This window comes from Dermacentor variabilis, chromosome 7 (genome assembly GCF_050947875.1).
Source record: "Dermacentor variabilis isolate Ectoservices chromosome 7, ASM5094787v1, whole genome shotgun sequence".
NCBI lineage: Eukaryota > Metazoa > Arthropoda > Arachnida > Ixodida > Ixodidae > Dermacentor > Dermacentor variabilis.
In genome coordinates, this window is record NC_134574.1 from 115930901 (window position 1) to 115951952 (window position 21052).

Consider the following 21052-nt stretch of genomic DNA (forward strand, 5'->3'; position numbering starts at 1 on the left):
TGCCAGGGCGAACTCTGATTAGCTGGCTTGAACACACTGCTTCTAGTCGCCCTTCAAATATTTCCTTTTTAATAAATGTATATTTTTCTCTTTCTTTGTGATTGAGTAACTTTAAGAATAGCGAACGACCGCGAGGAGGAGGAGGAGGAGGAGGAATGAACATTTATTGTGAAAAACAGGGAGAAAGTGTTCTTTCTTCACCCTTGGTGGGCGGCTCTCTTAGTCCAGAAAGCCGTTGGCTAATGCCGCAGCCTGGACCCGGTCCACCAGACTTCGGTGATCTTCCAGGCTCTGTGCCTTTAACATTGCCTCCCACGTTTCTTCGATCGCTTGTAGCGGTTCTGAGGCATCAGCTTGACTGGTTTTCTCGTGATATGGGCACACCAACACCATGTGTTGGGGGGTGTCTGGTACATCACAATATCTGCATAAGTATGAGAATTTGGCGGGGTGCATTTGGTGCATGATAATTCCATGGACATACGTATTCGTTTGTAGTCTGCGGAGTGCGGTGGCTTATTCCTTGCTTAATTTTGTATGTGGTAGAGTATATTGTCCTCTTTCCAGTCGGTCATGTTGCAATCTTACGACTTAGTTGATGGGAATTTCCTCCACCCTCGTCGCTTTCCGGAGACCGTGCGTCAGGAAATCCCGGCTGGCACGCTCTCGGGCGACAGGATGTGCTGCGTCGTTTCCTGCCAGGTGTTCGTGGCCTGGGGTCCATGCGGCGTAGGTTTCGGGTAGTTCTTGGCGCCTTTTTATTTCTTTTGAAATCTTCACGCTGCAGCAGAAATTCGGCCTTTTCGTAGGTTTCTACATGCCGTTTTCGAGTCGCTCAAGATGATTGCTTTGTCTTTGCATGTGGCGGTGCCGAGGACGATGGCCACTTCCTCCGCCGTTTCTGGATTTCTGGCCTGTTTTGTGGCGGCAACTAGCTCATTCCCTTAGCTGTTGGTCACGGTAATTGCGTATGCTCTTCTACCTGGGTATTTTGCCGCATCTGTATATCTCGTGTTGTAGTTATTTGAGGATTTCTTGCTGAGCACTCTAACTCTTGCTTGTCTTTTGTCTTTGTGGTATGTTGCATGCATCTTGCGAGGCATTGGAGCGACTGAGATAGAGTCACGAAGAAGTGGTGGCAATCGGGCTTTCGCGTCTAGTCTGCTATGAAGTTTTCGCTGTATGCGAGTTTGCGAAGTACTGCCCTACCTGTTTGAGTTAGCTTAAGGCGTTCCAGCTGGCTGGCTCTGCGCGCTTCACTAACTTAGCTTAAGACGTTCCAGCTGGCTGGCTCTGTGCGCTTCACTAATTTCTTCCCAGGTGTTATGGAGGCCAAGTTTGAGGAGTGTCGTGGTTGAGGTCGTACTGGGAAGTCTTAGTGCGCTCTTGATTGCTTTTCTGATGATGATGTTGGGTTTTTAAATTTCAGCTTTCTTGAGGAGTAGATACGGGGTGCCATATGTGATCCGGCTTATAAGGAATGCTTAGATTATTTGGATGGTTCCTTGCTCTTTAATTCCGCTTCTTTGGGTGGTTTTAAACTTTTTTTAGGTGACCAAGCAGAAACGCAAGAAGCGCAAGAAGACATGTCTTTTGCCGCAAGTTAAAACTCACGAAACATGTCTCGCGGCAAAAAACATGTGTTTTAGCAAGCACCAACTAGCCCAGCAAGCAGTCATGTTGCAACAAGAAGTGCAACAGCTGAGAGGATTGTGGTTTTACTCAGAAAAACATTTCTCTGACGATTCTGGTTTAATAACTTATTTATTCGATGAACGCACACTGTTTTACATGCAAACTCTGAAGGACTCCTATTGTGTAACAAAGAATTCAGTAGTGCAAATACAAAATTAATTGTGTGTTTACCAGCCACGCAACCATATTTTTGTAATAACGCGGCCGACACCTATCATTAAGTGCCTTAAAGACTTCCACTATTTAAAGACAGTACCTCTCCTACACCAACGTTATGAGCCGTAAATTGGCTCCGGCGCAAGCCACCACCGTTCCGGCTACCTTAACTTTATTCGACGGTGCTCAGATTAGTTGACAGGAATGTCTGGCCAAAGGCTCATCACGTCGGTTCCAGCTGTCTTCGAAGCGATGTACCGCTTCATCTTAGTTACGTGATCATCGCTAAAGTGCTCTTTCCAGTCGCCTACGATGCCCTTTCGCGCGAAGTTTCCCTTCATAGGTTTGGCGAAGAATGTTTTGAAAGCCTCGAGGCTCTTCAGCAATGTCGGGTGCCACTCTTTTGCCTCTGAAGACGGGTCACTATTGGAGCTATGCTCAACCGTGTCATGTTTTGTCTTGTCGGCATCGTACTTTGAATTCAGAGGGCGCTTCATGTTTTCGAAAGAAACGGCCTCCACGATCTTGTCTAATAAGGCTGCGTCTTCGCGAAGGTTAGCTCCGTAAGCATCCCCCATGAAGTCGGCCACGCGAAGTACCCAAGCCCTCGTGTCCTGCTTCATGTCTTCGAAAGTGACAAACAGCACGTTAGCGTCGTTGCGATGCTCGTACCACGACAAGAGGTGGTCGAAGTAGTCCCCGAAGTCCACTTTACCGTTGACAAACTTGTCGAGAAAGTCATCGAATGTCCCATTTTCGTAGTGGTATATAGCGAAGTTCCTGGTGTGGTGATAGAAGGACACACAGCAGTCGTACGGGTTCCTGGCAACGTAGATGTACTTGGCATCGGGTGAGTAAGGGTGCAGCCAGAAGGGCAGGTGGGTCTTGAACGCTCCGGGCTTGAGAGCGTGAACAGCGGCGTCGGCTCCTTGGATCTCGAGAAATGGAAGGCGCAGAACGGCGTCGGTTTTGTCGTCGGGCACGTTGCCGTCCATGAGGATGTTGTACACTATCTGCTGCATCCAGGAGGTGCCGCATTTGGGGTAAGTCACGATGAACAGGTCTTGCGGTTGCGGTTTGTAGGCGATGGTGGATCGGACGGCGTCTTCGGGAAAACACTTGGCAATGTGAAGGCCCTCAATGCAAGTGAAGGCGTCGCTGGCCATTTCGGTTATGTCTCTTTCAGAGGACCACTTTGCTTGAGCTGGTGCACAGAATTTGTGGCGAATCTGCAGAATGACCGCATGAGCGAAGAAATGTTCAATTATGATTGATCGCTTGTCACAGAACCGGAAAGTCTGCAATGCTGGGCTCCAAGAGGAGGCTTCAACTTAGGGCCAACTCTTATATCTCCATTGAAATGCATAGGATACGCACTAATACTATGTTTAGACAACTTAGGAATTGACTCAAACATACACTTTCTTGCATTTAATAGACAAAGCTACATTCTACCTATGGCAGGGAGCAGAATTTTTATTCAGGCTTGAGAAGAAGAAGAAGTAGTTTAATGATTGGAAAATGTAGAGAGGTCGGCCGGTAAATGGAGCATCTGGCCTGCTGCTCTACGTAAGGGAAGGGGAAGAGGGGAAGAAAAAGTGTCATAATGGGGGATGATAATGGGAGGAACGAGGTGAAGGACACATTGCATAAATTTTATCACAAGAGTGATAACATTCCAGATATCACAGGCTTGAGAGATTTAACGAAATGTTGAAATCGCATAATTAAAGAAAATTGAAGCACTAAGTTAACAAATTCGTAACACAGCACCAATAATATCGCATTTCTATAAACTGCGTCTGTTTGAGCATCTAGAGTAGATAATTTTTAAACGTGAGTGTGCAGGTTATGTGAAATTGTTGGAAAATTTGCGTAAGTCCTAGCAGGTCTTATGCACATATTTGTGGCAAATTACAAAGCGGTGTACATTACTTTAGGTGTGTCTTTATATATCTAAATATGTGGAATTTACATAATTGTGGCATTTTTTTTATTGCTGAGTTACGCAACTGTTACTTTGCTCTTAGGCATTTTCTCATTGTTAGATTTCCCACAAACATTTTTAACAAACCGATATACTGTATTAAATACAGGAACAAGCAGTCAGTGACATTCCCCCCCCCCCTTTTTTTTTTAAAAGAAAGAGCAAAACAATAGAATTCGGTGCAGTGGAAGCGAATGAAAACAATTTCTCAGTTCGCACGTATTTAGAGGCGACCTCCCGAGCTGAACCATTCTCTCAGGGACCACGAAACGGGTAAAATAGCTTGACATATCTTAAATACTTTGTTATTTCTCCAAGAATGTTGCGTTTTGTAAACATACTGTAGGCACCCTCGGATGATTAGAAGTTCGAAAGCTTGTTCTGCTTAAGACAATGTACAACTGAAACCTTCAGTGGCAGACGCGGTTTTTCCAGAAAGATTGAGAACATGTTTTAAAGCGAGCAAAAAAACTAATAAAAAACGCGAAGTAAACTGCTTTTGGAAAGGAAGCAAGTCGCTTCAACTTTGCTTGTTAGTAACGATGTGACCATGATAAAATTACACTACTTTCCACCAGTTCTGTAGATTGCTCAGTGGACCAGTTGCTCATTTTGCTTGCGTAAATATGAGCTGAATGCGGATTTACCAATGACGAAAGACTTCCTGAACGTATCCAACAGAGTCAATGTCATACGGGTAAAAAAAGGAAAGAATGTTCCATGACAGACGTTTTCCGGAGAATGAGATGAGCACGAGTGTATCTGGTCACTACAAATTTTGTGTTACATACGGTGAACGGCGTCTCCCAGGCTTTTCCTTCAGCTCTCTCAAAACATCGAGGCGGTTGGTTTAGACTCCTAAATTGGGCTCTGCAACGTGTACAGCTCTGTAATTGCCAATGTGCTCGACGCACCGCCACGCAATGGGATGAAAATTACTTTGCAGACTCATTATCCTTGCAAACGCGCCCGATTCTTTAGGATCTAACAAAGAACACGTGAAGGCTTCATGCGTGTACCGTGCAGACGACCACTTGCCTCAGCTCCACTTATTCCACACCGTTTATTTTCCGAAGGCTCCACAATTGGGCAGCGCAAGCGGGGTTTGGAGATCTCAGCATAAAGAATAACTAAATATGCACAAGTTCTGCGATAACCCGCATGGAGGAGCTGCCTCCGCGAAAAGAAGTGTTGCCGTTTACGAAAAGCAGGTTACCATATTTCATTCCCATGGCATCCTGAAGTCTTCCTATAGGCCGTACAAATAGTCCATAGCTCTACAGGGGCTAGATAGGCTAGTTTGTTAACGGATCGTTGTAAATTGACCGTCTCTTAACACCAAGTTTAGGGCTCAAGGAACCGCTGATTTCATATATCCGCCAGCATTAAATGATGGAGTGATAAAAAAAGTGCTACCCGCTGTGGAAGCTTAGTAGATACGGTGATGCACTGATAAGCTCGAGGTCATGGTTTCAATCTCGGTCCCAGCGGCGGTGGTGTTCAGATGGGGACAAAATATAACAACGCTCGTGTACTTAGATTGAGGCGCAGGCTAGGGAACCACAATGTTCAAAACAATATGGAGTACGCCACTACGGTGCACCATAATCATACTGTGGCTTTGGAATATTACAATATAACAACTTTATTTCCATCTAGTTGATGGAGGAGGCTGCAAGTAAAAGCTACTCCAGTAGAGGCAGCTTGACGAGGCCCGCAGCCACCTTACAGAATATTCGGCAACAACAATTCATACGTGTACACATATATGCATTATACATACATACATACATACATACACACACACACACACACACACACACACACACACACACACACACACACACACACACACACACACACACACACACACACACACACACACACACACACACACACACACACACACACACACATATATATATATATATATATATATACTCACATGTACCCACATACGCGCATACATAATGCACATACATACGCTTGTACATACAGAGCCACTGGTGTCCAGATAAAGAATACTTAAGTAGCTTGTGTAGTTCGCATGGTGAATACAAATGAAACAAGTAGACGCCGCTGAACACATTTATGTATCTATACATACACCTGCATTCATATACCCGTATATACATACACGCTCATATGCATACCCATATATATACACAGATATATACACAAGCATATATGCAAACTTTATGTACATACTAGCCGAGAGGAAGTACACTTAACCAGTAACTTAAAAATTATGCATAAACAAGTATCTCAGTTCTTCGGCCGTTATTTGCGTGACATAAACGCCTAGATTATTATATTTATTTGGAAGCATTGGCATTGTGATTGATAGCTTTTCCCTTAAATAACTTGTTCTGGGTGTGACCACCCGCCACATTTCTTCAAGACGGGTAACACAAAATTCGTCATTGAGTTCGAGGCTACAAAGTTCTCGTAGAAAGGAGCAGTTCAGTTTTACTTCCCGCCTAAGTACAGTTGTTAACTTGTACTGGTATAATTTTAACACAGAAATTATGTTGGCTTACTGAAATGAGTTTGTAGCATGGGAGTTGTAGTGGATAATAAAGAGCAGCCGAACAAACTTCCTTTGCAAGACAAGTTAGGCAAATTAACAAAAGTAGCTGTACCCCATACCAATAAGCTAATAGGAAGCAAGATAATAGGAAAACTATGCTACCCTTATCATCCATACATTTTTTCAGAACAGCTTTCAGAACTGTGGCGTCACTGACAACTCCGGTGGGCCCATAAACGTTTGTGCACGATGGCCGCGTTGGGGCTGACGGTTCCCTGGTCATTTATTCTTGCAGACAAATTTCTACGTGTAGCACGGCGACATATAAAGCGCTGCCTAGAAATATCCCATGCCAATGTACACTTACCTTGTTCACAGAACAAGTGGAAATAAAGAGATGAACATAGCAAAACAGGGTTCCAGCTTGCCCTCTTTCTTACCTGTGATTGCTGCTGGGCCTTTAGCCCACTAAGGTGCTGCCGCAGCTCAGAGCTGCTATGCGTTCACTGTACTCTGGAATGGTCTTAATCCCTCCAGCGTAATATTGCTTACTCACTGAAATTCGTTCTGCGGTTGTGCACTAAGTCACCCGCTGTGGTTGCTTAGTGGCTATGGTTTTAGGCTGTTGAGCACAAGGCCGCGGGATCGAATCCCGTCCACGGCAACCGCATTTCGACGGGGGCGAAATGCGAAAACACCCGTGTACTTAGATTTAGGTGCACGTTAAAGAACGCTAGGTAGTCAAAATTTCCGGAGTCCTCTACTACGGCGTGTGTCATTATACGAAAGTGGTTTTGGCACGTAAAACCACATAATTTTTTAAGGGAGATGAGTTCGTCCCGCTTTCGGTTAATGCTAAGAAACAGTGATCTATTGTTCGTAATCTCATCTGCACTGGCCGCGACTTTCTGGCATTCTTTCGCATTCTTCGATACCTTACAGGTGAGACACGCCTCCTTCTACCTAGCAGACGCTGAGTTGCTTTTCTACTGCTTTTCTGTGAGGCCAGATCATTCTCCACTGCGAAATGGGGGCTCGTAATCGGCGCATAGAATCACTGCCTCAGTAGCTTCAAATCCAGCTTCGCAGGAAAAGCAACAAAACTGTTTCGTTGCCACTGCTACCTATGCAACTTAATACGTTTCTACAAAAAATACCACCAAGAAAACGAAGGGCGCAGAGGCAGGCATGTTGCACATATCAGCACCGGTAGTAGTCTAATGGCAGCGGCAGCAGCAGCAATAGTATATACTCAGAAGGCAGCTGTACAGAAAGGTACCAACCTGCGAAAAGCAGAGCATAGGCTTATATTCGGTGTTTCCCTGACACTGCTGCCACATGAATGCCGCGACAGCAGGATGAGCAGCCTTTATACTCGAGATGCCGGTGACGAGCGCCACAGATGGGTGCAGGCAGTCCAAATTTCACATGTGAAAAGCAAAAGTTTACTTCAATTGAGTTAGACAGCGAAGTGTTTGGACGCATGGTAGATTATGTCAAACGGTAATGTTGGGCATATGCGGGCACAGTTATATAGGCGCGACTAATTAATAATGAAAGACAGAGAAACCGCGCAATAAATCAGGTGCGTACGACTTCTTTTTCTCGTTCGTCTTTGACGCTACGTTGGAATCGCAAACTCTAGTCAAGTCGCTCACATTCCTATCTTGTCGAAGCTTTCTCACCAGACTATTTGTCGGCCCGCTGAAGCAGCTCCTCGAGGACGACTGGGTGTACTGCGCGTTGGTCAGGGAGTTGATCAGACCAAGTTTGCCTGTGAATGACAAGTAGCGTTTGACAAACCGATGCCGTAAGATGCAGCAAGATGAATCATTTATGTTCAAGAGATTGCAGTAGTATTATTTGTGTCCGATAGGAAGCATTTGCACGTAATCGATATACAGGTGTGCTCCTCCTATCCAAAGGAAATTAAGTTGATTGATTGATTGATACTCACCGTAGGAGGGATTACCAAAGCTTCTTCCCAAAAATTTTAGGAAACCCCAACAGCGGTAACTAGTGCGGTTGGGTGGGTGTTTCAGGAGCATACGCTTGCAAGGCAATGCGTCTACTGCATGCTTGCGATGGCTGCTTAGGCTCTTATCTAAAGACCACAGCTGTTGTTTTCGAAGCGCTTGTTGCGCTTCAGCCAGATGACCGGAGCGACTGTATGATTTTATCACTGTGGAGCTAGCGCTTAAATTGGAACGCGGGCGCGCTTTAAACGTTGTACACCTTCATTTGAAGCGCCTATTCAAGAGAAGGACGTCAAGATAAAAGAAAAACTATGCAACCCTTATCATCGATACATTTTTTCAGAACAGCTTTCAGAACTGTGACGTCAATGACGACTCAGGTGGGCGCACAAACGTTTTTTTGTGCACGATGTGGGGCGGACGGTGCCCGAGTCATTTTTGCTTGCAGAAAAATTTCTGCGTACAGCACGGCGACATATAAAGCGGTGCCTAGAAATATCGCACGCCAATGTATACACTTACTTTGTTCGTAGAACAAGTGGCACTAAAGAGATGAGCGTAGCAAAAGAAGGTTCCAGCTTGTCTTCTTTCTTACCTGTGAATGCTGCTGGGCCTTTAGCACACTAAGGTGCTGCCACAGCTCAGAGCTGCGGCAGCACGCTGTACGCTGGAATGGTCTTAATCCCTCCAGCGTAATATTGCTTACTCATCGAAATTCGTTCTGCAGTTGTGCATGAAGTCACCTGTCGTGGTTGCTTCGTGGCTATGGTTTTAGGCTGCTGAGCACAAGGTCGCGCGATCGAATCTCGGCCACGGCGGCCGCATGTCGATGGGGGCGAAATGCGAAAACCCCCGTGTACTTAGATTTAAGTGCACGTTAAAGAACCGCAATGAGTCCAAATTTACGGAGTCCCCCATACGGCGCCCCTCATAATCGGAAAGTGGTTTTGGCACGTAAAACCCCGTAATTATATTTTTTAAGGGACATGAGTTTAAGGGACATGAGGTTTCGGGTAATGCTAAGCAACAGTGAACTAACGTCCGTAATCTCATCGGCACTGGCCGCAACTTTTTGGCCTTCTTTTGCGTTCTTCGAGGCATTACAGGTGGGACACGCCCACTTCGGCCGAGCAGACGCTGATTTGCTTTTGTACTGCTTTTCTGCGAGGCGAGAGCATTCTCCAATGTGAGATGGGTGCTCGCAGTCTGCGCAAAGTGTCACTGCCCTAATAGGTTCAAGTTAAGCTTCGCATGAAAAGCAACAAATTTCTTTCATTGCCATTGCTACGTATGCGACTTAATACGTTTCTAAAAAAATACAACGAAGAAAAAAAGAGCACAGAGGCCGACATGTTGCACATATCAGCACCGGTAGTAGTCTGATGGCAGCGGCAGCAGCAGCAATAGTATATACTCAGAAGGTAGCCGTGCAGAAATGTTCCTACCTGCGCCCGTCTCTCTGCTTTTCTGGACTTCTCACAGCACTTCTGGGGTCTACCGCCCCTTACATCGCGGGGATGGATGCACGACAACCCGAGCACCCTTCCGGTACCCGTTCACCTGCGGATATCGGTTCGAGGAAGCGAGGAAATACATCGAGTGATAGCGAGGACACAGAGATGTACTCCGAATCAGGTGACGAGTCCTCGGAAGACAGCTTTCGACTTGTCCAGTACCGCAAGGCCAAACGAAGAATTCTCAACGCTTCTTCGACGTCCAGCTCGAACACCGTGAAAACAGCGCCTCAACGATGGCCTCACTCCAACCTGTTTGTGCCACAGAACGCCACTGACAACTTCGCGTATTCAACAGGCGATCACTCTCAGTGTATCTAAGAAACACCGTGCCGAACGAGATCAAGGATGTGAGGATAAACACTAGGTGATACATCCTGGCAATCAATGTGATGAAACCGAGCACGCTGAACATACCGCAATATGCAACGCAGCTGGGTCGCACTCCATCGTGCCAGCGAATGGTGACACAATAACAGGAGTCATCTATGACATTGACCATGAAATACTTAACGCAGACCTCCCAGTTCTAATAAAACCAACAAGTGAACATAGCGTCTTTGTGCATGTTGGTCACCTCGGCAACACAAGTTGTATGATGATAATGTTCAAAGGTGACTTCCTTCCATCCTACGTGAAGGTTGGCCACTGTCGCCACCAGGTTCGACCATTTATTCCTAGGCCAATGCAATGCTTCAATTGTCAGAAGATTGGACATGTGAAGGGTGTTTGCAGAAATCACGCCGTGTGCCCTCGATGTGCCGAACCCTACTCAGAAGACAACTGTAGCGCAACCACGTTGAAGTGTCCTAATTGTTAGGGTGACCACTGCGCCGCTTCCAAAGACTGTGCCCAGATCAAGAAAGAGATCACCATTCTTAAATAAATGGTGAGAGACAACTCTACCAACAAAAAGGCCGCTGTAAAAGTGCGGCGAAGCGACGTCACCGTCGAAGGATTTCACGACGAAAAACAAACTTTTCAAGAAAAGTCACCTCGTCAAGCACCACCATCAGCGGAAGTTACCAGCACTCCAAACACCGATGTTAGAAGAAAGAAACCTGCCAGATCTCTCTCTACAAAGGCATGGCCGCCACTTCCACTTACAGGACCAGCAGAAGAGCCGCAGAAGCCGCCCCCAGTACAGCAAGGTGCTGTATCCTAGGAGTCACGAAAAACACATGAGCAAGTGATAGCTCTTATTAGGCCTTTAATGAATACCATTCGCATGTTCTTAAACAACATGCACACACCGGCTACCAGAAGTGCGCTTCAACTACTGGATGCTCTGAGTCCGGTGCTGGCAGCCGTTGAGTAGATCATGGCTCACCAGCCACTGTCTTTTATGGATGAGGTCGGACAAACAGCTATTCTTCAGTGGAATGCCCGCGGACTCAGAGCGGGCATTTAGGATTTCCATCGCTTCGTGTATGCCAATATGTTTCCCATTATCGTCATTTGCGAGCCGAACTGACCGAACACGATCAGGTTTTCTGGATATGAATCATTTATGTCTTCAACTGTTGGTGAAAACAGTAAGGTTTTGGTGTTTATTCGCCCTGTCCTCACATTCATCAGCCTGTACCACCTAATGACGTTTATCCCATATATATGCCTAAACGTAAGAACAATGAATTTGACCTTTACTTTTGTGGGCGCCTACCTATCTCCGTCGAGTCGATTTGATCACAAACGACTACGAGACATCCTTTCCTCAACTCCCAGTCCCTGGGTCATTATTGGAAATTTCAACCCCTATGATATATTCTGGGTAAGTTCGAAGATCAACGCGTGAGAGAGAGCTCTGGTATCTTTGTATCTTTCGCCTTCAGTAATGAACTCTGGCTGCTGAATGATGTAAGTCTTACGTTTCTACGTGGCTCCACATACAGCAGCTACTTTGACTATTGTCTCACGAAGCCTTGTTCGACGTGCTGGGTGGTTTGCGGACCTAGAGACGCACGGAAGCGACCATATCCCCACGCACAAGATAAGATGATTGTCCCCTTAGAAAATACGGGATACGATCCAAAGAGTAGACTGGTCTAAATTTGAGTCTATCATGGAAGAACACTGCGACGCCAGTCCATCTTTCGAGTTGACAGAGGCAATCAAGAGCGCGGTGCAAGACACGAGGCGCACTCTCACATTCCCTCGGAAACTGACAGAATTTGATGCGGAACTAGAACGACTTCGAGCAATCCGACGACGTGCTGAACAAAGATAGCGACGTACCAAGACATTGGACGATTTATTGACCGCCAGACGCACGCGAAAGAAGATCCAGCGCCGATTAGACAAGCTAGAATTGCAACGTTGGACAACCTACTGTGAGTCGCTAGATCCAGGCAAGCCTTTATCGCAACTATGGAGAACGGTGCACGGTCTCCGGACACTCCCCGTACAGATATTCACATTCAAGGCTCTTTCCCTCTGTGAAAAGAGATCGGAGATTGACGTGGCAGAGGATTTCTGCGCCAGATTATCCGGCTAACTCACAGCTATCAACATTTCATCACCTTCGAGTAGTTGTCTACCACCACGTGATAACGGCTTGGATTTACCATTCTCTATCCACGAGCGTAAGGCAGCATTAGCTTTTTGTGGCCGCACATCAGCACCAGGACCTGGTGGAATTTCCTACCGAGCTCTGTGTCTCCTGGGGGAGCGAGCGAGAGGTGTTCTCCTTGAGTTGTACAATGAATCTTGGAGAGATGGCACGCTACTAACAAGGTGGAAGACAAGCCACCTTGTTCCACTGCTGAAGCCTGGCAAGGCGCAGTTGGAACTCTCATCATATGGCCCGATCGTTTTGGCAAGCTGTGTGGGCAAAGTAATGAAGAGGATGTTCCTAGGACGCCTGGAGTGGTACTTGGAGTACCACAACACCTACCCGGATGCCACGGCGGGCTTTAGACGTGGTCGATCATCGATCGATAACGTCGTCGACCTCGTCACCTACATTAAGCATGAGAAATGCCGTAAGCGTCTTTGCACTTTTTTATTCCTCGACATCAAAGGGGCGTATGACAACTTTACGCATCAAGCCATTCTCTCTGCTTTGTCAGAGGTAGGAGTGGGTGGCCGGATGTTTCAATGGATACGGAGCTATCTCTATGCGATTATTTTTTGTAAGCACCGAGGAAGGTCATACTTCTCTACATTATAGCTACTGCGGCGTCCCCCAGGGCGGAGTACTTAGCTCTGTGTTATTTTATCTAACCCTGATTGCTCTCCTTGAGCACGTGCCAACCACAGTTAGCCTATCAATGTGCGCGGATGAAATATGCATATGGACGTCTGCAGTAACACGCCTACAGTTGCGAGCGAGAATTCAGAGAGCCGCCACCCAAACTGCTACCCACGTCCACAATTGAGGCCTGAAAATTTCCTCCGAGAGATGCACACTAGTTCCATTTACGCGCAAACCCATGGCAAAGTGCAGCATAAGGATAAATGGCCAAATAATACCCCGAGTTCAATCGTACAAGTTTCTAGGTGTCATAATCGACAAGGACTTGTCATGGAGCCCTCACGTATCATAAGTGAAAAAACGGTTCACAGGTATCTGCCACCTGTTCAAGATTTTCACTGGCAAGACCTGGGGAATATGGACAAGTGCCATGTTACAACTGTACAGGGTGCTTTTTGTAGGCTTTCTGAGCTACAGCTTGCCAGCAATAACCAACGCAGGTAAAACAAATCTACGCAGAATACAAAATCTTCAGGCTCAACCACTCTGGATCTGTCTTGGCCTGCCTCAAAGTGCTTCAACAGCGCCTACGAGAGTAATCGCTAGAGACCACCTTGTCAAGGCCCACATTAAAATTGAAGTGCTCAGGACCCATATAAGGCATCTAGCCAGGACTCCTAGTCACCACTTAGCCTCTCTACCAGCGGACAGACCACGTACATCTTTCAGCCAAACGATAACCGCATATGATGAATCATTGCCAGGTTGTTTCACTCCGGCTGCGAGACCTTCGATTGCTCCATGGTGCCTCGCTCAGCCAAAAAAAACCTCGCAATACCTGGCATCGCAAAAAAACTGATCTATCATCACCAGCCCTAAAACAGCTCACGCTACTATTTTTGTACGAGAACTGCCATGACTCTACGCATATCTGCACTGATAGATCTGTCCTGCCAAAGCTCCACGGCGGTAATCGTTATAATAGCGGAAGTTACAACAATAAAATTTAAGACGCCTCACGCGACAACATCGACGGCAGCAGAGCTCGCAGCGCTCTTTACTGCCCTTCATTACATAGGTGATGAACCGCCACACAAGTAGAAGGTATTCTGTGGTTCCAAGGCGGTACTACAGTCTCTACTGTTACCTCTACGGCTTGGATCGCACAAACAGCTAATATTTCACATTTCAGCGATGTTACACCATATAAGTGATGCAGGCCATGAGATAACCTTCCAGTGGCTTCCAAGTCACTGTAGGATTATCGGCAATGAACGGGCCAATCAAGCTGCCCGCTCAGCCCATACCGAGGAGCACCACGTACCAATTCCACTTTCTACAACAGACGCAGCACGGAAGCTCCGTCTGCTTCCTGGGCAGTGCACCAGGTCGCAATGGAATGAGCGACATTTAAGAAATAGGCGACTGTACTCCCTTGATCCCACATTAAGTTTTCAAACGCCATCACAGCTTCGCCGTGGAGACGCCACGCTTTTGTATCGACTGTCATTGGGCGTTGCCTTTACCAAAGCCTATGCATTCCGCATAGGGATGACCGACACCGCAACCTACGACCACTGTGGACATGAAGAATCGATTGACCATATTTTGTGCGCCTGCCCGCAGTGCAGTCCACAGAGGGAATACCTTCGCCAGGAACTTGACCATGAGGACGATTAACCGCTACTGGAAAAAAAAAATTCTACACCATCGAAAGGACCTAACGTGACAGAAGAAGGCCGTGCAAGCACTATTACGCTTTTTGTGATCTACCGGCATTTCGTGAACGTCTTTAACTGGAACGCCTTTTGTTTGTGTGTGTCTCCATGTGTGCGTGCTTCTTTGTTTTTTAACGCTTTTCTCTCTGCCCTCTTTCCGATCTAAAGACCACAGCTGTTGTTTTCGAAGCGCTTGTTGCGCTTCAGCCAGATGACCGGTGCGACTGTACGATTTTATCACTGTGGAGCTTGCGGTCGTACGCCTTCGATTGAAGCTCCTATTCAAGAGAAGAACGTCAGGATAAAAGGAAAACTACGCAACCCTTATCATCGATACATTTTTTTCAGAACAGCTTTCAGAACTGTGACGTCAATGACGACTCAGGTGGGCGCACAAACGTTTTCTGTGCACGATGGACGCGTTGGGGCTGACGGTGCCCTGGTCATTTATCCTTGCAGAAAAATTTCTGCGTATAGCACGGCGACATATAAAGCGATGCCTAGAAATATCCCACGCCAATGTACACTTGCCTTGTTTGCAGAACAAGAGGCAATAAAGACCTGAACGTAGCAAAAGAGGATTCCAGCTTGCCTTCTTTCTTACCTGTGAATGCTACTAGGCCTTTAGCACACTAAGGTGCTGCGGCAGCTCAGAGCTGCTATGTGTTCACTGTCCTCTGGAATGGTCTTAATCCCTGAAATGAAGTATTGGTTACTCACTGAAATTTGTTCTGCGGCTGTGCACGAAGACACCCGCCGTGCTTGCATCGTGGCAATGGTGTTAGGCTGCTGAGCACAAGGTCGCGCGATCGAACACCGGCCACGGCGGCCACATTTAGATGGGGGCGAAATGCGAAAACACCCATGGACTTAGATTTTGGTGCACGTTAAAGAACCCCAGGTGGCCGGAATTTCTGGAGTCCCGCACTAAGGCGTGCATCATAATCATAAAGTGGTTTTGGCACGTAAAACTCCATAATTTAACCTAATTTCTTTGCACGAAGTCGCGGGTTTCGTTTTCAGAAGCAGCATTCCAATTGGTGCGGAACGAAAGATGCTTCTATACTGGGTTGAAGAGGTTTGGTACAATATTTTATGAAATGTGTGGCACGGGTCTGGGATTACATAAGGTGCGCTTGCGAATACTTTCCAAACAAGCTTTTTTTTAAATGCACCTTGTAAAAATGGAGCTATCACAAATTATTGGCTGTCTTTGCCACGTTCTCACTGTCTTCAGAATATTTTCGTTATTCCCCCTGCGCTAGAACGTGGAACGACACACTTAGTGCTTCAGAGGTCATTGCACTGAACATTGCTACTGTCGTTCTGGGTACGCTGCCATTGTGCTGATCTCAAAGGCTACAAAATTGGCGTAGTTGTATTGTTCTCTGCCATGAAATGGCGCCAACCGCCTTTCGAGGATGTGGTTTATTCGTTTTCGATTGTGTTGGAGGTTCAGTTTAGTTGGCGTGATCTAAATAAATGCGAGTAATAGTCGTTGTACTCAAAATAGCGTAGGAATGTACACGATCATTGGCTGTGGTTTCGCGAAGACTAAGCTTGAAAACTCAAAGGTGCTGGCGTACGAATTGCCGTTGGCTCAGGTGTTTGTGAAAGCACTGTCTGGCCACAAAGCCAATTTATCTACCAAGCGCGTGCCACTGAATCGCAGCTGTTCAAATATTCAGGATGTTTAAGCATGGCTGCCCTAACAGCCCTACGCTGTGCAAAATGTTCGTTTGAGCTAGTCGGCAAGTCATACTTCCCGAAATTGTCCGAAAATAGGTCCAGAAGGTGAACACATACGGCAGGGCCGGTGCTAACTTCCAAATGACATTTATTCAGAACAAGAATTCACTTTTTATGTACAGACAACTCACGTGATCATGGTGAGCCGTTTGTCGGCTGCCAATGTCGAAACGAAGCTGCATGCCTGCACAACACTCGTTAGGTCAGCATTAGAATGCACTTCGAGAATGTGGCATCCAAATAGCGTTGACCTTTCAAGCCAGCTTTAACTAGTGTAGAACAAGGCAGCCAGGTTGATTTCATTTACATGTTCATCTTGCCTAAGTGCAATGGTGTTCAAGCCAAGACTCTATCTCTATAATCTGGACACACGACGCAGGTTATCCAGGTTTGTCATTTTTTCTCTCGATTTATTAGAACAATGCAGTTTTTGCAACTAAGAATATTCTTCCGGCACATCATATTTCTTCGCGCATAGATAATAGCCTGAGAGGAGAAACAGTTTTCACAAGAACATTAAAATATAAGAACTCACCGTTTATGTTCACAGTAAAGGAGTGGAATGTTATGCCGGAACAAATAGTTACGCTTACTGGTGTAGCGTCCATTACGATAGAATTGCTTATGTATCCGGATCGAGTGGACATTCAGCAGCCCTAATTCCGTCAATGTGCATGAAATCAATATTCTGTATAATATACCTATCAATTGATTGTGAGATGACATATATAGCCCTCTCCTGCTTTGTTTTTGATTTGTAAAAGCTCCATTTCAAATGTACTTATGACATTTTGTTCTTTCCTAGGTAAATGTAAGCTTGCAGTACTCTATAATTGCATAATAATTCCCCTCTATGTAATGCCCTCTGGGCCTTTGAGGTACTGAAATAAATAAATACAATAAATTGTTTAAAACAATAATAAGAAAGACAGCCTCCGTGGTTGCTTAGTGGCTTTGGTGTTGCGCTGCTAAGTACGAGGCCGAGACATCAAATGCCGGCCACGGCGGCCGAATTTCGATGGGGGCGAAATGCAAGAACGCCCCCTTACTTAGACTCTAGGTGGTCAAAATTAACGCGTAATCCCCGAATACGGCGCGCCTTATAATTAGATTGTGGTTTCGGCACGTAAAATCCCCTCAATTTTTAAAGAAGAAAGCGCTAACGGTAAGTGATCAACTACGCATGTTAGTATAAAAAACACGTGCAAAGATGTGCTCAGGAAAAGCAGTTCCTTATCGAGAAGAGATAAAGAAGCCATGCTGACACAAACATCACCACTTCGATAAACGAAGTTTATCCGGAGAGGTAAAGATAAGACTTAGAGGGAGGTAGTAGATGCCGGTTATAACAAGCGAAGGGGTGATGCTTGGGTCAGCATGACGTCTTTATCCCGGCCTTCTCGATAAGGAACTGCTTTTTCTCAGCAACTTTTTTGCACGTGTCCTTTGATTAGCATGCGCAGGTGAACGGCTAGCATTTTCGCGTTGTTATGGACATTGTTGTTATAGCATGCTCGCAATGCTCACGCAGCTTGGCTGTACATAAAAAGGAAATTCTTTTTCTGAATAAACTCAGTTGGTAGTGGGAGCCTGCCATAACCCATGCATTCTCTCTCCGCGTCTATTCTGTGCCATTGATTTCCTGAACCATGTTGCGCTTCGGGACGTTGAAGTATAATGTTAGGTGGTTATTATGTAACCAGTCAGGCATTTCAGTCGCAATAGGGGTTGAGCTCTGCCTCTGTGATCGAGCAAAGTCAGGTTTTATTTTCAGCTGCAGTAATCCGCAGTGTGGACGCTGGAAGTTTAACTTAGGTGTACATGAAATACTATTACTCAATATTGGTACTCGACCAGAGGTTCATAAGGTTGCTGCCAGATGCCTTCGTGGAAATAAACTGCTTCAGTACCTTTGTATGACAGTCATGAGGAATGTCTTTGTAGCCACCTACGGAACCATCATGCACGAATTCACGCCCTGGCCGCCCGTTCCCAAGAAACTCCAAGACGTTCAAAATACTTGCCAGGTCACTTGTGTGTTTCTGTTGCTGCTACGGTTTACCGCTAACTCAAAGGTGGCCGTGATAAAATCCTTAATAAACAAGCTGCATATTTCCCTTAGTGGACATGTGGACGAATCGCATTACGGGGTCTCTGGTGACGAGGCGAACGTAATGTTTACCTAGAAACTCGGTGATCCTTCTCACTTGCAGTTTTACATCATGGAGCAGATTTTCGTTGGTGAGGAAGCGATGGTTGCTCTCGTCTCTGCAGGAGCCCCAGGGGAGCACGATGTCTTCAAAGTAGCTTCGGAAATTTGCTTCACCGCAGAACAAACATCGGAAGTACTCGTCGAAACTTGGAGAGACTTTGCGGCGACCCTGCAGGGGCGTCTGCGTCAGCAGGCGTTTGGTGTATTGCGACACCGCGTACCCGAGCGCGCGAGGGCTGGACCCTCCCACGTTTAACCGTGCGCGGCTTAGCCGTGTCCGGGGAAATTGGAATCCTTGGGGTTGAGCAAATGCCCGGGTGTTTGGACCATCACGGCCACTCGGCGTCGGCAACACACCCCTTTGGCCTCGGCTTCACGTAGACGGCACCCATGGACTGACCCACCCGGGGAAATCGGTAGTTGCCTCTCCCCGTCCCCCTCTCCCATCTTCGTCTTTCTCTCTCACTTTGCATCTTTCCTGTCTTCTACTCACTTCATTTTACTTCTCAATTTCCAGGCAGCAAGTGTTAACCATGTGTATCTACCCAGCCTTGGGTATTACATCATCAGCATAATAATAATAATAATAATAATAATAATAATAATAATAATAATAATAATAATAATAATAATAATAATAATAATAATAATAATAATAATGATAATAATAATAATAATAATAATAATAATAGTGTGCTAAACATCATGTTGCAGCGGTGGCGTAGAGGTAGAACACCCGCCTCGCGTGCAAGAGGTCCGTGGTTCGAATCCCGGTGCCGGCAATTTTCCACCGGATTTAAAAAATAAAGTCCGCCTGTTGATAAAATTTCATAAACAGGCCTGGAGTGTGGCCTAATCCCGGTGACCAGAATCGGTAACGCACTCCCGCACCAGAGCAGGATTGGCCACCCTTGTGCAGTACTTCGCCACAACCTCCTATATGAACAACACAATCAAACCCCGGCCCTCAGTCCCCAGCAGTTGTGAAGCAACTGACCACGGCGGCGGTCAGGCCTGCGACGCAGCAGAGGGTGCTAAGAATCACTGGCTCCGGACAGGCCGCCATTGGAATATGAACCTGGCAACGTTTAACGCTAGAACGTTATCTAGTGAGGCGAGTCTAGCAGTGCTGTTGGAGGAATTAGAGGGCCGTAAATGGGATATAATAGGGCTCAGTGAAGTTAGGAGGCCAAAAGAGGCATATGCAGTGCTAAAAAGCTGGCACGTCCTGTGCTACCGGGGCTTAGTGGAGAGAAGAGAACTAGGCGTCGGATTCCTGATTAATAAGAACATAGCTGGTAACATACAAGAATTCTATAGCATTAACGAGAGGGTGGCAGGTCTTGCTGTGAAACTTAATAAGAGGTACAAAATGAAGATTGTACAGGTCTACGCCCCTACATCCAGTCATGATGACCAGGAAGTCGAAAGATTCTATGAAGACGTGGAATCGGCGATGGGTAGAGTGAAAACTAAATACACTATACTAATGGGGGACTTTAATGCCAAGGTAGGCAAGAAGCAGGCTGGAGACAAGGCAGTGGGGGAATATGGCATAGGCACTAGGAATATCAGGGGAGAGTTATTAGTAGAGATTGCGGAACAGAATAATATGAGGATAATGAATACCTTCTTCCGCAAGCGGGATAGCCGAAAGTGGACGTGGAGGAGCCCGAACGGCGAGACTAAAAATGAAATAGATTTCATACTCTGCGCTAACCCTGGCATCATACAAGATGTGGACGTGCTCGCTAACTGGCCACCCTGTATACGCAATGCCTCATGACGTCGAGCGTACCGGAATCTTGGAAAAACGCTAACATAATCCTAATCCATAAGAAAGGGGATGCCAAAGACTTGAAAAATTATAGACCGATCAGCTTACTGTCCGTTGCCTACAAACTATTTACTAAGGTAATCGCAAATAGAATCAGGAACACCTTAGACTTCTGCCAAACAAAGGACCAGGCAGGATTCCGTAAAGGCTACTCAACAATAGATCATATTCACACTATCAATCAGGTGATAGAGAAATGTGCGGAATATAACCAACCCTTATATATAGCTTTCATTGATTACGAGAAAGCATTTGATTCTGTCGAAACCTCAGCAGTCATGGAGGCATTACGGAATCAGGGTGTAGACGAGCCCTATGTAAAAATACTGAAAGATATCTATAGCTGTTCCACAGCCACCATAGTCCTCCATAAAGAAAGCAACGAAATCCCAATAAAGAAAGGCGTCAGGCAGGGAGATACGATCTCTCCAATGCTTTTCACAGCGTGTTTACAGGAAGTATTCAGAGACCTGGATTGGGAAGAA

At 46.1% G+C, this 21052-nt stretch overlaps 1 protein-coding gene across 1 annotated transcript; it reads right to left on the minus strand.

Moving 5' to 3' along the window:
- Nucleotides 1-1779: 1779 nt before the first annotated feature.
- Nucleotides 1780-7969, minus strand: LOC142587047 (amine sulfotransferase-like). Its single transcript, XM_075697931.1, has 2 exons — nt 7652-7969; nt 1780-3080 (listed from the first exon to the last, which is right to left on the minus strand). The coding sequence occupies exons 1-2, from the start codon at nt 7706-7708 to the stop codon at nt 2043-2045; spliced, it is 1095 nt and encodes a 364-aa protein (XP_075554046.1). The 5' UTR covers nt 7709-7969; the 3' UTR covers nt 1780-2042.
- Between the last annotated feature and the right edge of the window lie 13083 nt (nt 7970-21052).

Coding starts and splice junctions, on each gene's coding strand:
- LOC142587047 (XM_075697931.1), bottom strand. CDS start 7,708: ATGTGGCAGCAGTGTCAGGGAAACACCGAATATAAGCCTATGCTCTGC. Junction 3,081..7,651: donor CTATGCTCTGCTTTTCGCAG/GTTGGTACCTTT, acceptor GTCATTCTGCAG/ATTCGCCACAAATTCTGTGC.